At 38.7% G+C, this 16079-nt stretch overlaps 1 protein-coding gene across 16 annotated transcripts in view; it reads right to left on the bottom strand.

Annotated features, from left to right (window-relative positions):
- Window positions 1-16079, bottom strand: part of RBMS1 (RNA binding motif single stranded interacting protein 1) — a 217886-nt gene that overhangs the window by 23619 nt on the left and 178188 nt on the right. For all 16 annotated transcript variants that reach the window (XM_069577334.1, XM_069577341.1, XM_069577336.1 and 13 more), the window contains exons 3-5: window positions 15609-15667; window positions 10626-10717; window positions 1469-1626 (exon numbers count right to left, since the gene is read on the bottom strand). In XM_069577334.1, coding sequence (XP_069433435.1) covers window positions 1469-1626; window positions 10626-10717; window positions 15609-15667 — 309 coding nt within the window. The remainder of the gene's footprint in view (window positions 1-1468; window positions 1627-10625; window positions 10718-15608; window positions 15668-16079) is intronic.

The following is a 16079-nucleotide window of genomic DNA, read 5'->3' as shown; positions in this document are numbered from 1 at the left end:
GTTGAACAGAGGATGTGTTTTACAAGTTTTTCACCTTAGCTTCAAGTTTAAAATTAGTGAAGTCAATTATGTTCCTTCTTGGCCTTCTTGGCTTTAGAGGAAGAATTAAAGGATAGAGCCTGACAACTTATTCTACATCTGCAGAAACATTTCAGGGGAACTAAATAATTTTGATTTATTTTTCTTTAATGGAGGAAACACTGAAAAATCTGCTCAAAATGCACTGCACTCCTGGACTACCCAGAATAGTTGCACTTTGATTTTAATGGGTGGTAATAGTGGTAATTAAAAAGCATTAAAATTTAACTGGGTTCCATCTCTGGATACAGAAACGAAAGTCCTTGATCTGCTTTCAGAAGAACACCCACAGAGGGATGATTTTCAGATGGTGCTGGGCCTTTCATTGTTTCACCTGATCTTTTAACCCATGAAGTGCACAATAGGTTCTGGCCTTGGTTACTTCCCACTTGTAGAATATTCTAGTTATTATAAAATCATCTGGTCTAACAGAAAGAGCAATGGGTTGAAAGCCAGAAGAACTAAGTACTAGACCTTGCTTCATTGCTTGGCAACTCCGTGACAATGTCCTTTCTTTAACTCAATTCTTTTTATATGTGAAAGTGTGAACAATGCTTGCTTTGTTGATCTCACAGGCCTGTGGTAGATGCGACTGTCATCAAACGGGATAATGCACAGGAAGGTAAAAAGTTAGCGATTTCCCCCCCAAAATCAAAGTCAATACTTTAAAACATGTAGACATAATTGGTTACTGCACAGAATTAATAGGTTGCTAAGCGCTGTAAAATCAGTTTCTGTATGTGGGCTTTCAGATTTGAATTATGTCAAAATCAAAGGAAGCAAACTAATCACTGCACTGAAGTACCCTTTCTGGGGAGGAAAGAATAAAAGTAAGATGAAAGAATGAGGATGCTTTAGATACGTGCAACATTTTACTTCTTAAAAAATAATTTGAAGCAAAAACTGTAAAGTGTTATAATGTGTATAACAACTGGTGGTCAGGTGTTTGCTGCACTCTTCTCAATGTGTAAAATATTTCATTAAAAAATCTAATTTACTGATTTTATTGATGATGAACCAAAGTTCTACCTAATGAGACAAAAATACCAATTTATTTATGAAATTTAGGAGTCTGAGATTATTTTTTAAAGCAGTTTAGGCAACCTGATTGAATTAGTCAAAATATTAAGGAAACACACTTGCAAAACTATTGCTCATGTGATATTTCCTTACCCCGAGTCTCCAAATATTTAGGGTCCTCAGGCTCAAGAATCCCAGTGAGTTTTCAAAGTGCTGGGGGAGATGCACATTATTTTTTGTGCATAATTTAAGTTCATGGTACAACTGGCTGCTATAACCCTGGCTTAAATTCTCTCTTCTTGCTCAATTTTTATTCTCCAGGAAATGCAGCAGAACTATTGTTGACATGAAGGTAGGGCAGTAAGCTCACCTAGCAAAGCCAACACCACGACTTGTCCCACTGGAATCACGTAGTATCCTTGTAGAAATCACTTGTCCAAATGGTTTCAGCATATTTTCAAGTTCCTGCTCATCCATGGACAGTGGCAAATTAGAAATATACAAGTTGGTAGGATCTTGTTCCTGTTGCTAAAACAGAACAGAGAATTACCTGTTAATTTCTAATAGAAGGTGAGATATTTATAGGAACATACTTTTACTTAGCCACTCTCTGAGTTCAGGTCCCTTTAAAGTACTAGCAAATGAGAGCACTTGCTACAGAACACCCGAGTCACCCTCGACACTCAACAACAGTGTCTGAAGCTTGGACAATCTGGTGAGGTCAGTCACGATCCCACCAAACCATTCTTGGCAGGTTTGGAAGTTGAAGGGCTGGTAGGCGCTGCTAAGTTGGAGAGGATGCCTTCATGGAAGTATAAGTCTCAGCTGTTTGCAGTGTTCTGCAAAATAACTAACCTTGCGTCCACTACTATTTTTAGGAGCCCATTTCGGGCACACTATTGCACAGATGGTGGTTACTGCTAATAATTTGATCCAGAGACACATGATGGATTCTGGACCAAGTCATCCAAATTCAGTGGTGGTTTGCCCAAATTCCCTTCTTTTGCTCTATGGTGGAGTCCTTAACTACCTTGATCTATGATCACCAAAGGAAAATAGAGGGCTCTTAAGCTAATAAAAATAAAAAAACCTACAAAGCCATACAAAATGAAAGACTAGAGGCAGAGCAAATTTTAGAATCTGGATAAAGCTAAACTCAAGTGTAGAAGCAGGTAGGGCATTCTGGGAAATCTTTGCTATTCAAAGAGTGATCCAGGAGCCAGCTGTGGTGGAATTACCTGCAAGCTTACTAGAAATGTAGGATCCCAGGTCCCATCCTAGACTAATGTTATCAGAAACTGCATTTTAACGAGATCTTCAGGAAGTACAAATGCATATGAAAATCTAAGAAACAACAATTAGACCATTTCCCACTCACCCTTCCATTGCGGAAGTAAAATCAGCTGAAATCAAAGATAAGAACTGAGTTTTCTGAGAATCAGTAACTGCTATGTATAATTTTGACTTTTTATACAGTTCATGGGGTTCTCACAGCAAGTATCTTGATTTACGAAGAGTTTGGTGTTAAATCATGAGGAAATAAGCTTACATGACAACTAGAATATTTTCTGAGCAAATAAAAATTCACCATGGCAATTATGAGATTAGGATGGTCTTAACTTTAAAATAGGCTTTCCTTTGATATTATTAACCAACTGTATCTTTACATATTGAATTATGAAAGTTTATGATTTTAACAAGCACTATTGTGCTGTGCTTCAGATGTGTCTGACTTTGTGACCTAGGGACTGTAGCCCACCAGGTTCCTCTGTCCATGGGATTATTCAGGCAACATTAAAGTGGGTTGTTATGCCCTCCTCCAGAGGATCTTCCCAACCCAGGAATTGAACCCATACCTCTGGCATGCTCCTGCACTGCAGGCAGGTTCTTTACCCACTGAGCCACCTGGGAAGCCCAACAAGTACTATTAGCAAAGTCATTAATTGATGTTTTAGTCTTAGGCATCAGAAAAGTGCACTCATCATATTTTAGATTTTCAAAATGTACAGTACTTTTAAAATATATGTGAAGTATACAAATGTTTGGATTTGTACAGTCTCTACTTTCAAATGTTATTCTGGCATTAATTAAACATGAAATAAAACTTCTCCTTTTAAATAATCTGCAAGTAAAAGTGAATACTGATCCTTCACGCTATACCTAAGTTGTAATTTAAAACAGTAATCTGGTATCCCAGAGAAGGATAAAACACCCTGGTATTTCCGATAATTAAAGTTACGACAGACTGACAAACTACGGGCAAAAAGTACTCTCTATGACTTCCTGGTTCTGACAGAGGCAGCCTGTAACCCCCAGTCCCAAAGGAATGGAGCAGAAGCTCCCAGCTTCTCAGAGGTATGCCAGGTGCAGCTGGGTCCAGTAAAAAAAATTTAAAATTTTCAAATGTTCAATAGTAAGCCAAAAACTTAATCTTAGACAGACTAAACAAAAACGGCTACTACCTTTGCTTCTGGCTGAAATTAAAGTCATTGTGGTACCACTGATTACCTTACGCAGAGCAAAAGCTCCCATTGACAATTACATAAAGCGTATCTTTAATATATAAAGATTGCAAAGTGATTTAATAAATGCATAACAATAGATAAAAGGCTTTAAAATAAGGGAGAAAACAATATGTTCTTAGGTATCAAAATTTTCAATACTTTTGAGGTAGGCTAAGAGGTAAAATCTCCATTCCTTATTTCCCCTTCACTCACTACCTCCTCAATTTTGCCCATTTAATTGTACAGCTTCTCAATTAGCTACCGCATGTCAGCTCTAATCTCCTACGTCCCTGAAGCTTTCATGGAGTATACAAGACTGTATTTGTTCCTGTGGAAGTCTGGTCCTTAGCTGGCAAACACAGGTGGGATCCTTTCTTTCTGAAGGTGCGTACTGAGGGGCCCTGTAACCTAACACAGTCCAATAACATTTACAGTGTATCCTGTACATGCCAGACCCTCTTATACAATAATTATGACCCCAGTCCCGTCTTCCAACAGTTTACAGTTGGAGTTGGGGAGATAGAAACACACGAAATGAATGCTGTAATGGAGACGTGAACAAATTAAAATGGGAGGACAAACGGGAGCTTGTCCTTAGTAGGGAACACTTTTCAGGAGGCATGATATTGAGTTGAGACCTGAGAGACACACATAAGGCATGAGGCTAAAAACCAGACTGTAAAAAGCTATCCAAGGAGTTTGACTTTTTTGTCAGTCATCCCTGCTTAAACTTTTCCACTGAAGGAGTGCAGCAGCAAAGAGAATGACTATGTCTCCTGCCAAGTGTGTGGCCAATGGAGAAAAGAGCTTGCTAAGGCTGCACAATTTCCTTGAAGCCTTGTGCTTTATCTGGGAAAAAAAAAAAGTATGTGAATGTTGCAATCTACTCCCTAATTATCTGAATTTGTTTCAGTATAGAGCAATATTTCTGACCTAATACTTTGGAGTCATAATGACACTCCAGGGAGATAAGCCATATTTATCCTGTAATTTCAGGTATTCTGGTGGCTGAGGGGGGAGGACTAGGAAGGGGGAACCACCGCTAGCAAGCCACGCCCTAAAAAGTGGGGAGCTTCCTGAGGCACAGACGCAAGGGAGTGATGTGATCAAACCTATCTTATTAGAAAGGTTTCTGAATCATGCTTAGTCAGATTCAGAGAAGCTGGGAACTCCCTAATTAAGGAGCATTAAAACACTCCCAGGACAAAGATATGGCATCAGAAATGTTATGTAAGAAACGTGTATCATACATATCATGAGCTTTCCTTTTGGGTTACAATTATTAAAATCTAAATGATGAAATTTAAGAGTATTTAAGAATGTTCATAGAATTTGTCATTGGTGAAGTATTTTCAAAAGAACTAACAATGTAAGGTAACTAAGTGCTTTCTAAATCTGTGTTTTACCTGCTATTATTAAAATATCAATTATTATTAAATATAAATATTCAATAAACATTATTAAATATAATTATTAAATTATTAAAATATTATTCTTTAAAATGCTGATTCAGTTTGAAAGTTTACCAGTGAGGAAAAAAAATAATTAAAAGTGCTAAATCAGAATCCAGAAATTGAGCTCCCAACCCACTCTATGATAGGTAGATAAGGTAGATAGGTAGGTATTTCCTATGATTTTAATGCATTTGTTTTCAATAGCAAAAGGTCAGTCAATTAGCTCTTTTCATTGGAATGACCTCCAGGGCTAATGTTATTTATCTTTCCTTTCAAACGGTCAACTTCTTCTGCATACAGTGTAAAAAAAAAACAAAAAACAAAAAACAAAAATGAGAAGCAACTCCAACCTGGCAGCAATGGCCACAAAAATATCTAATCACCAAAAAAGGGTCCCTGTGTTCTAATCATGATACATTTACAGTAAACAGAACATACAGTACTTGTAGCAAGGGGAGTGGTTCTTGAATAAGGGCAATATTGCGCCTTTAAATCAGGGACAACCATAACTCTGTTTTATGACATGCAATGCTATGTCTGAAAAAACAATTACTCTGTAAATTATGGGTGGTCAGACATAAAAATGCGGCCAATAGGCCTCTTTATATCCCAAGGCGTGGAAAAGGTTCAATGGCTTCTCTAACAAGTAGAAAACTAGATCCCACATTGGCCATGAGAGGGATAAATGGCTACTAATGTTCACTTGAGTAGAAAAGTAGGGCTCAGAGGTCCCACATGGTGTAAAGCACTCAGTCATCATCTGAAAGAAATTAACAAAACCTCCCTGTGCGTGTGGAATGGTTCCTAAAATGCAAGAAAGGGACTTGGCAGGAAGACCAGACATCTGTTTTCTCTTGTACTGAATAGGTTCACCAACCAGCAGATAGCTGCTTACGGGCATGTGAATGCAAACTGCTTGAAGCATGGTAGACCTCTGTGTGGAAGGGCGATTAAATTTCTGCTCCTTTGACTGCCTATTTACTGAAAAAAATTGCAAGCATACCAGTAGGCAAATAACGTGGAATGCTGTGCTGACCCCCAGCAGGCTGGAAGAGGTACTGCTGAAAGGCCCACAGAAATCACTCTATTAACCAATGTTGATTTGAGTTTCATATCTTTTCAGCTCGTTGTCTGGGGTTTCTTTCTTCTTTTCATAGATTCTGAGTCTTTTATTTTGAAAAATGCACACATTTGAAACAAATGCCCAGTGTAACATAAATGGGAATGACCCTGAGCCTTTTGGAAAATTTCATCAGGGTACTCAATGGACAGAGCTCAATAAATATGATTTTTAAATGGTCCATTCTTATCGCTCCGTATCTGCCCAAGCTGGGAAGTTTTTCTCGTGCTTAACTGGATTCTTTGATCATCAACAAAACAAACATTTAATATCTACCATATGCCAAGTACTAAGCAAGGCACTGAAATTAAAATACGAGTAAGAAAATCACTGTTGTCCAAGGCTCTCCATTTGTAGTTTTATAATTCAGTTTTGAATATTTGTGGAGTCCTTTTTTAACTCAGGTAGCCAAAATGTCAAACAATATTATATCCCCCCTCACCTACTAGAATGTCCCTGAATTTTTTTGATTATGCAAAAGGGCAAGCCTTTAATATGTGGCAATGTGAATTTTCAAAAACTTTATAGTATCCAGATTAATTAAAGGAAGTAGACAGTGACAGGTCTCTTATCACCCAAACATAGGAGCCAGGCTTAAACTTTTACAAATTGTCTCCACCAAAAGGTACAAGTCAAATAATCCTGTATCCAGACGGCATAAAGGGGCCAAGTTAACTCCCCATACTCACATCCATGGTTCTATGGCATAGAACAATGGACCCCCTTCCATTTAAAATACCTTTTGTAACTTAAATGATATAATAAAAAAGAAATCAGGTCCAGGAAACTCAGTCATTCTATAGAGACCTGAAGAAATTCACGATGTGCAGGATGTTGGCACACTGCCAGTGTCTCTGAACCCCTGCATTGTTCATTCCCCTCAGATGATGGAGGAAGGGATCATTTTTCCTAGCCAATTTACAGTCCTAAGCTGCCTAAGGAGGTCTTTGAACAGTGCTCATTATCAGTCCACGGGAAAGCTGGCATTCAAAGCGCACTGTTGACATGGGACATACAGTGCCAATCTATACCCACTCTGGCTCTGACTAAATGCATTGTAAAGACTTCTTCAAACAGCATATAGTTAATATACTACGCTACTTAATATCACTGGTACTGAAAAGATGCCTAGGTTCATGCTCATGAGGCCTCTCTAAATAAGGCCTCTGCATTAACCCTAGTAGATTGTTAAAATAGGCCTCTTTCTAACTTTGTTTCAGCAGAAGTCACCAAAAAAAGAACCCCAAAAAACAAAAAACGGGTGTCAGGCACACCCACATGCTAGAGCGAGAAACCAGACCTCCTAAACAGAGTCTGCACAGGAACTGGCTGAAGCCTGGTTTTGGATGCTCAGCTGACCACCCACCTCCTGTCTGCCCGGGAGAGCCTGAGGAGGCTGGGAATAAACACGCAGGTGGAGAGAACCACTGATGTGTTCCATGATGTGTTCCACGCTCCAACCAACTAGGCTTCTTCCTGCACCCTCCCTCCCCTGCCCACCACCAGCCAAGCAAGAAGGGCTTCAAGAGACCCCTCATGAGGCCTGGTCTGTGTCCTCTGGAGCTTGGTGGATACAATGGATTAATGTCTGGCTTAAGCCTGAGGAATCTACAAGGCAAAAGGCTGACTGAAGGGGCCTATAAGTGTGATTGGGAGGTAACTAGTTTCCCACAGACAGCTGGCAGCCAGATCAATGTGGGCCACACAAGACGGAGTTGGCGCAGGGTTGTGTTAGATCCACCCAGGAAGGCTGTCCTGAAGGACAAGAAGGTCCAAGGAGAAAAGGACTGAAGGCCGACCCTTGGATCCTCAGGAGCTGAGGACACGTCTTTTCTAGGGTGAAGGAACCACAGGGGAGAGAGCAGAGCATTCTACCAGGGAAAGCATCAGTTTTCTGCCCAGAGAAATCAACACCACATCACATAATTGTCAGGTCAAGAAGCTTTCCCATCCCTTACCACTGTTCCAACCTGGGATGGGTAAGAAACCACAGCTAGCTATGGAAGAGTGAGAAAAACACACATTTGGAAAATAGGAAAGAACGAACCATGTCCCCATCCCAGGACAAGCTTACTAGTTAGAGCAGACCAGAGCCGGCGGGACGGCGGAAGTTTTAGTATTATATGGCACACAAAATTTTGTCAAATAAACAGGACTGGACATCTCAGTTACGGGCATCACACACTTAGCATTGGAAATGAGTTGTTGAAAAATCAGACATTCAGCATCAAAACGTTAACCATGTGTTACACATCTGTGTGTGTGCTTGTAGACACATAATAATAGAAGGTTGTATTGGGATGTATTAATAATATTTCACATTATTTCAAGAAAAAAAGCATAATGCATTATCATTAATCACAACCTCCAATTTCCTAAAATGTCACTAAATACATGTTTTATAAATCTGTGTGTGTATATGTGTGTGTTTGGAAACATGTAAACGACTGTCTTATTGGGATGTAAACTTATAAAATATCACCTCTTGATCATCAAATTATCAGTGTGTGGTTTTTAGCAGACAACTGCTTTGTAAGCTGTGATTTCTCTTAGCACCAGCAACATCCAAGACGCATATCCCTTTTGCTGACTCTCAGAACTGAGTTTTCAAAACCTTTACACAATTCTGAGATTTTATTAACCATATTTGGAATATAACTTGAGATCTCCCCCTTAAATATCTTATTTAAAATATTATATTGGGGTTGGTGTAAATACATAAAGGAATGGCTGAAAATGTATTTAAAGACAATTATATTCCCCAAAGTTTGGACATGAAAAAAATCATGTCCAAAGAAAAAAATTAACCAAAAAGGCCTGAAATGAAAGAAGCAACTGAAGGGACTTTTCAAAATAATAAAGAGTTGCCAGAAAAGTCATGGGATCTGCCCTAGATTTTATCCATGAGAGGAAGAAACTTATCCATGAGAGGAAGAAACAGGAGCTTCACAGAGTAGAGGAAATGGACAGAACAGAGGGAAAAATACAGTTCTTTTCTGATCATGCCTTCAAAGTCCTGCTTAGAAAACGTGGTTACCCACGGTTTACAGATACATATTAAACATTCTGTAAACCATACACAAGTATTGCATATTACAGTTAAACATACTAAAGCCTCATGATCACCGTCTTTCAACAATACCACAAGAAGGTGCTCTATACTATGGACAAATAATTTAAAAATCAGGGTGCCCTTACTGTAGAGAAGATTGGTCCTTAGTGTTTACAGTTTATTTTAGCTTCTTACTCTGGACTTTATCTTACCCCAAAGGTCTAAAAATATTAAAAGCCGAGGATAACTTTAGAAAGGTGATGAAAGTGTTAGTCACTCGGCTGTGTCCGACTCTTTGTGACCCCATGGACTGCAGCCCACCAGGCTCCTCTGTCCGTGGGATTTCCCAGCCAAGAATACTGGAGTGAGTAGCCATTCCCTTCTCCAGGGGATCTTCCTGACCCAGGGATTGAACCTGCCGGCAGATTCTTTACCATCTGAGCCACCAGGAAAGCCCCTTTCATTAACTCCTGAAATCTTGATTCATGTTGATTCTTTTAGTTAAGGGAAATCGCTATTCTGGTAGCTGCATATTTGTCCTTCAACAGCTTTAAGGACTTAGCAGGTAACTTTTTTCACCCAGGGTTCTTTAACTTTCATAAATCTCCTTCCCTTATGGAAATGTGAGTGCTCCTCAGGGAGATATCACAAACTACTCTTCAGAAGAAGCAGAGGACAGCACAAAATTACTTTGTACTTCAAGAAACTGGATAATATAAAAGTATTGATCTTTTGAAAAGAGTAAGTGCACTAGGTATGAAAAAATCCAAGTTTACATTCAGGCAACAAAACCTGGAGCACAAACAACACTTCTATGATAAGAGTTCATTGAAACTGTAGAATTATTAATTTCATTAATAATCAATGTCTAAAAATGTCTCTTTTATACAGAGGAAATATTATCTGTAGCTGACACTGCATTACAACTACTAGTATATTTGTATAAGCCTACATATGTGACAAAGTATATTATTCTTTCAGAACATGACATTCTGAAGTACTTCTAAAATGTATTAATTCCTTAAACACTGAAAATTTAAAATTATTTTTAAAAATAAAGTACAAAAAAATAATAATAAAGTACAGAGCTTTAGTCCACAAGTACCCAATTACCTGAGAAAATCTGATGCTACTTCTCCATTTACTTATGGGGTTACATAATCTGCTATGTAAAATTTTATACAGTTGTAAAATTCTTTTTCACACATAAAATTATGAGGAATTGTCTTTGGCAAAATAGCTGCTACTGAGGATGTGAAGGCAAGGGGCAAATGTCCCCAGGTACCTGTGACTCGCTGGGATGGAAGGAGAACTTGGATGGTGACAGGAAAAGCCATGTGCCCAGATTCAGAACCCAAGCCAGAGACTGGAGGAGTAAGTACTAGCTCTCAACTCACCTTTGCCATTTGAGCTTGAACCCCACTTGCCTTTAGGGCAGACACAGCCTTCTGAGCTGCTGCAGGACTGTCAAAGTCAACAAAACCATAACCTGAAACGCAAAACACAATTAGTGTTTAAGCTGTTATTTTATGATTATGTAAAGAGGGAAAGGATGACTCCTTTTGGTCTCTGAGGCAGGCAACAGAAATCAAAGCCCTGACGTTCTGACAGTCCCAAGCTTTATAGCCGTACTGCAACGTCCTCCCCAAGCTGTCTGTCCCGCCTATCTGGGCTAGGTAAGTTTCCCTTCAAAGTTTAAAAAAAAAGGAAAAAAAGAGAAACCAGTTTATTTCCTTTTTCAGATCTTTTTCTCAAGTATCTGTACTTGCTGGGGTGAGGCAGGGGATTGGGGAGGAAGACATCCAAGTTATCAATCAAGATTGAAAAAAAAAAAGGGGGGGATCAACTTCAGGAAAACAGTAGCATTTTTAATAATTTGGTAAGAAAGATGGAGCTATCCTACAGAGCTTACAAATATTTGTTTATTCTGTAAACTGCATTTTTGAAATAAATTTAGTATAACAATTGGATACTCCAAATATAAAATAATCTACATATTAGAACTTATTTAAAAATATTACTTATTTATCTAAAATACAGCTCACAATCTCTTCAAAATAAATAAAGGGCAGTGGGGATATGGCTCCAGAAACCCTAAGTAGCTGTTTTGGTGTTCCTGGCCTAAAGTCTAAAAACAAAACATAATAAAGCAAACAAATAAACAACATCCTAAGAGAGGCCCTGGTTCAAAGCTTATTTATCCATAGCTTTTCAAACATTTTTAAACAAGCTGGTCAGCTATTTTCCCTGGCTATAACAAATCAAAAGCAGGAAATTAGAGGAAAGAGGGGTCAGGTTGAGGATAGGGCTGCTACAAAATCATATGGATGGTACCTAGTGAAAACTAACAGCAACCAATAAAAGAGGAAAACAATATAAAGAGCAGGCGTTTACAGAGCATCTGAGCAACCGTTCAATGAACCTACCAATCCCATAAGCATCACTGTATTAAATCAGGCCATCACTTTGCCACTGTGATAAGGCTTAAATTATTAAGAAAAGGTGCAACTGTATTTAAAAGCACATCAGTGAAATGATCAGGGTTCCAGGCAAAAATATCAACAGCGATCTACTTGGGACTCAAACCGATTATAAAATTAATGTTAAATGAGTAAGAATATTTTGAAAAAGGAAAGTCTTGTCTGGAAGTTACACAGAAGAGGGGCCAGGCCTATCATTTATTTATAGATATTATAAAGCTACAGTAATTCAGACAGGAAGGAACTAGGGTCAAAACATACACATCAACACGACAAAACAGAAACTTCAGAAGTAGTTCAAAGAGTGTGCAGTATTAGCAACAAAAATATTGCCCTGGTAAAAAATTAGTGAACTAGACTAAGAATTACAGAAATAGGTTATTTTTGAGAGAGGAGTGTCAAAGCTAAAACAAATAGCAGCTTCTTTCTATTACTTGGAATTGCAATGGAATAAGGCTTAATTTGATATTGACAGTGAGTAGAGAAATGCCCAGGTTGGAAAGCAAAAGAGGAGGCTGACCCAGGTAAAAACAGAATGCTCCTCAGCAGCCAGGTTAGAAATTAGGTTAAATATACTTCATTTTTTTTTTTGAAATCTGTTATTAACGCTAATATGCAACCCACTATGAAGATGTATGCAGGCACACACCTATCTCTCACGCTCATACATATTTTATTACCAAGCAGAGCTTAAGCAGGTCATAAACGAACACCCAACTACACAGAAATGATGTAACTTCTGATGGATGTTTAACAGTCCTTCTTTAATTTTACTGTTGTCAATAAATTACAGTAAGATGAAGATCCCAAGTTTGATGTTAATGTAGCTGAAGTTTCTACTCAAGTACTGTTAGTATTATTTTATTTGTTATTTCCTTATTAGGAAAAATCCATAATGGCTGCATCTTAGCTAACTGTTTACATTCTTTTCTGGCCTTGCCCAGTGCCACTACATAGCTGTTTCATAAATATTTGCTTAAAACAAATATAACATGCTTATGCATGCAACTGTGCGCTCTTCCACGTTCCCTGTTATAATACTTTCAAGTAAATATAAGAGTATACAAACGGGTCTCACGGATTCTCTGGGGGTTCATTATTTAAACATGTATACAGATATTTTTGAAGGTGGGAGTCACTAAATAACACAGCATCCTCTCACTGGAACCCCAGGAGGATCCTTCCAGGTCTCGGGACCAGGCATAGTTACGGCATTTCTGCTTCTTGGGTTTTCTTCCACACTTAGATTACTGAATCACGGGAGTAGGTACGTTATTTTTGGTTTGGCAACCAGGAAATATAGGGCCATTTCTGTAGTCATAGGAAGCTTCCTGCTCTTACCCCTATTTTTCCTTTGGTCTGATTTGTCCTCACCCATTTTGTGTGCGTTGTGTTTTCTGGTCTTATATACAACTCTGTAAACACTGAGCACAATCAATCCTTTGTAAGTTTTTCTTGGTCCTGAACTGCCACGTACACTAGAGCTGAAAAGCATTTAAACACCTTTTGTCGGCTAAGAACTGGCAAAAGCTGAAATGCACGGGAGCAACTGAATAATGGACTTTCAAATTTAATAACTACAGCAACATGTTATTCAGAGCCATGTTTCCTTCCGCTTAATTGTGTCTTCTGGAGAAAGGCCCCCAAATATGTTTTGTGACCAAAAAATGTACTATGATCTCTAAGGTCTCTAATTTTCAGGTATGAAATCCTTTGACTGGTTCAATCTCTAAAAATTAGTATACAATACAAGCAGTTTTCATTTATACTGATAATTTCTGAAGCATCACCTATATTCATCTATCCGTCCACCCCACCCCCACCTTCCCAAGTTATCTATAACATGGCTACTAACATGTTACCAGTTTTTATAGTGAGCTATGCTGTTTTTTTTTTTTTTCCCACTTGTCCCCAAATTACTTTTTTTCAGGAGCTCTTTCATTGCCCCTTCCAGAATTTTACAAATCCATTCCTGCTTACTCTCTGTCCTCACTCACTCATCCACACTCCACATATCTATCATTTTTCCTTTCTGAGAGGCCTGTGTGACACACAAAAACCTTATAAGGTTTCTATCACTGCCCCCACATACAAGCCAATCTCTCCTACGACTCAATTTAGGAGAAATTCTCCAGGAGACATGTATTGAAAACTAGTTCTGATTTATACTTATTTAGAAGCCCCACAAATCTCCCCACTAATCTTTGGACTCTTGTCAAATATCATGCGTTTATATTATTATAAGATGTTAGGTTTAGTATTTTTTTTTTTTTAACTAATAGCATTTCTAGATCACGCTAAGCATTTGGGAATTTTGGTTTCTTGGCAATAGGGTCTTGTTGGATAAGAGTGTAAAACAGCAGTGTCCAGTGCAGAGTTGTAATAGAGAATTCACTCAGGGAGGCTGCTGGGTACTCTCTCTCACTTAACTAGGGCAGCTCTGCTTTTTAACACACTGACCTATGTGAAGACTTCTTTTTTGAGGGAGAGGGAATTGGGTGGGGTCAGGAGGAAGAAATGTAGGTAAGGTTGTAAAACTATTGTCTACTGTGATCTCTCTCTTGGTCTGAAACAAATGCTGAGATCAGCTTCCTGGTTTATACCTGCATGAGTCCATCTCTTAGTGATAAAACCAAAAAGTTTTTTCCTGTGTCCCTGCTCATCCAAATCATTTAAAAATATGTTAAACAAGACTAACCTGGTAACTGGGTAAACATTTCAGTCTAAAATTAGACTCTCTCCAGTTTAATTCACTTAAAATATTAATTGAGTATCACTCTACATAGAGCAAATTCAGTGTCCTACGGCAAAACTGCCTGAATGTGCCATGCTGATTAAACATGGGCTCAGATATTTGCCACAATAGCTCCTTTAAATTCAGGAGCTTTGAAGACGAGACAGGAGTACAATGAATCACTTCAAGTCTAGATTAAAGGAAACGGCTGGCTTCTAAGGTGAGGCCCTACCGTACCATAGGCTTCACTGACATTCTTTGCCTTGCTCAGATTGTGCTAAGTCACAACCGTCACCCCTACTTGGAAAACTGGGGTCTAGTTAATGAGGAGATTTGCCTTCTCTGCCTATTCCTGTCAACCTTATTTCAATTCATGGGGTCAGTTGTTAGACTCAAAGTCAGCTGACTCCATTCTTCCCTTTTCCTAGAAATCACATGCCTATTGTTAAGATGCTGGATCATTAAAAGTCAGAGCCACAGAGCATCAGTGCTGCCTACTGTAGACGCCTCCTCTTCCAGCTCATGGAGCTGGATGAGCTCATCCTAATTACACGGAAAACTGAAGGTCAGTGCATCAAATTAATGCAGCAGCATATTTCAAAGGGGCGTATGACCTCCCTTCCCTATTACAATTTGGTCAGTGAAAACGGTTCTCCCCTCCCTGCTGCCAATATTGTCAACAGGCATTCAGCAGAGAACAATTGGGAGTATTGAAACATGTAATTAAGTACTGCTTAAAACTACTCTATTCTAATTAATACAGCCAATTTGCACAATATGTAATCTTTTCAGTTCTTTAGTACAGTCCAATGGTCTTCGGTAAGCAGCTCTAATCTCCTCAGGCTCAGGAAAGAAAAGCTATTTTCTAACTCTACTCCCTCTTAAAAAGCAGGGGATAAATGCCAGCCAGTATTTTGCATGTTAACTCTACTGGCGTCAAATCTGGGATTCTGGCAAGCGGCTCGCTGCTGTTGGGTTTCCAGCCAAAACTCAACCAGGGACCAGCGCAAGCAATATGCTGACGCTGTGCAAGACACAAACTGGTTGACATGTAAGACTTGGGTTTTAATAAATGGAGGTAGTTTTGAAGTCAAAGATCAGGTTTAAAATTCCACTTTTTTTCCCTAAAGCTCTGATTTAGTAAATCATTAGACAAGGAAACATACCTTTGCATTTGTTTGTTGTCTTATCCAAAATTGCCTTTGTGGAAACAATCTTCCCATATCTAAAAATAGAAGGAAAAAAAAAAAGAAGTTATAATTGAGGAATCTTTATTAATATCTAAGTCCAGAGAACACATACACACACTTATCAAACCTCTGCAAACTTTAACGTATAAAATGTTCTTTACTAGGGGACAGAAAATAAGAATTCGAAACTCAAGCTAAACTAAAAAGGAGGAATGGCTGGACCTCTCATTTGGCTCTTTGGATTATATTTTGATACTTAGCTTTGAGAAATCAGGCACTTACCTGGTGATCTTGGGACCACAGAAGTGGAATGTGAGCTTTAGGAAAAATAGTTTCTCTACAAAAAGCAGTTTCTTCTAGTAACACTGTGTGTCTCTGTGTGTGTGTGTGTGCGCTCAGTAATGCCTGACTCTTTGTGACCCCATGGACTGCAGCCCACCAGGCTCC

This window comes from Ovis canadensis, chromosome 2 (assembly GCF_042477335.2).
Source record: "Ovis canadensis isolate MfBH-ARS-UI-01 breed Bighorn chromosome 2, ARS-UI_OviCan_v2, whole genome shotgun sequence".
Classification (NCBI taxonomy): Eukaryota; Metazoa; Chordata; class Mammalia; order Artiodactyla; family Bovidae; genus Ovis; species Ovis canadensis.
The sequence above is the reverse complement of the archived record's forward strand: the minus strand, read 5'-3'. Positions and strand labels throughout refer to the sequence as shown.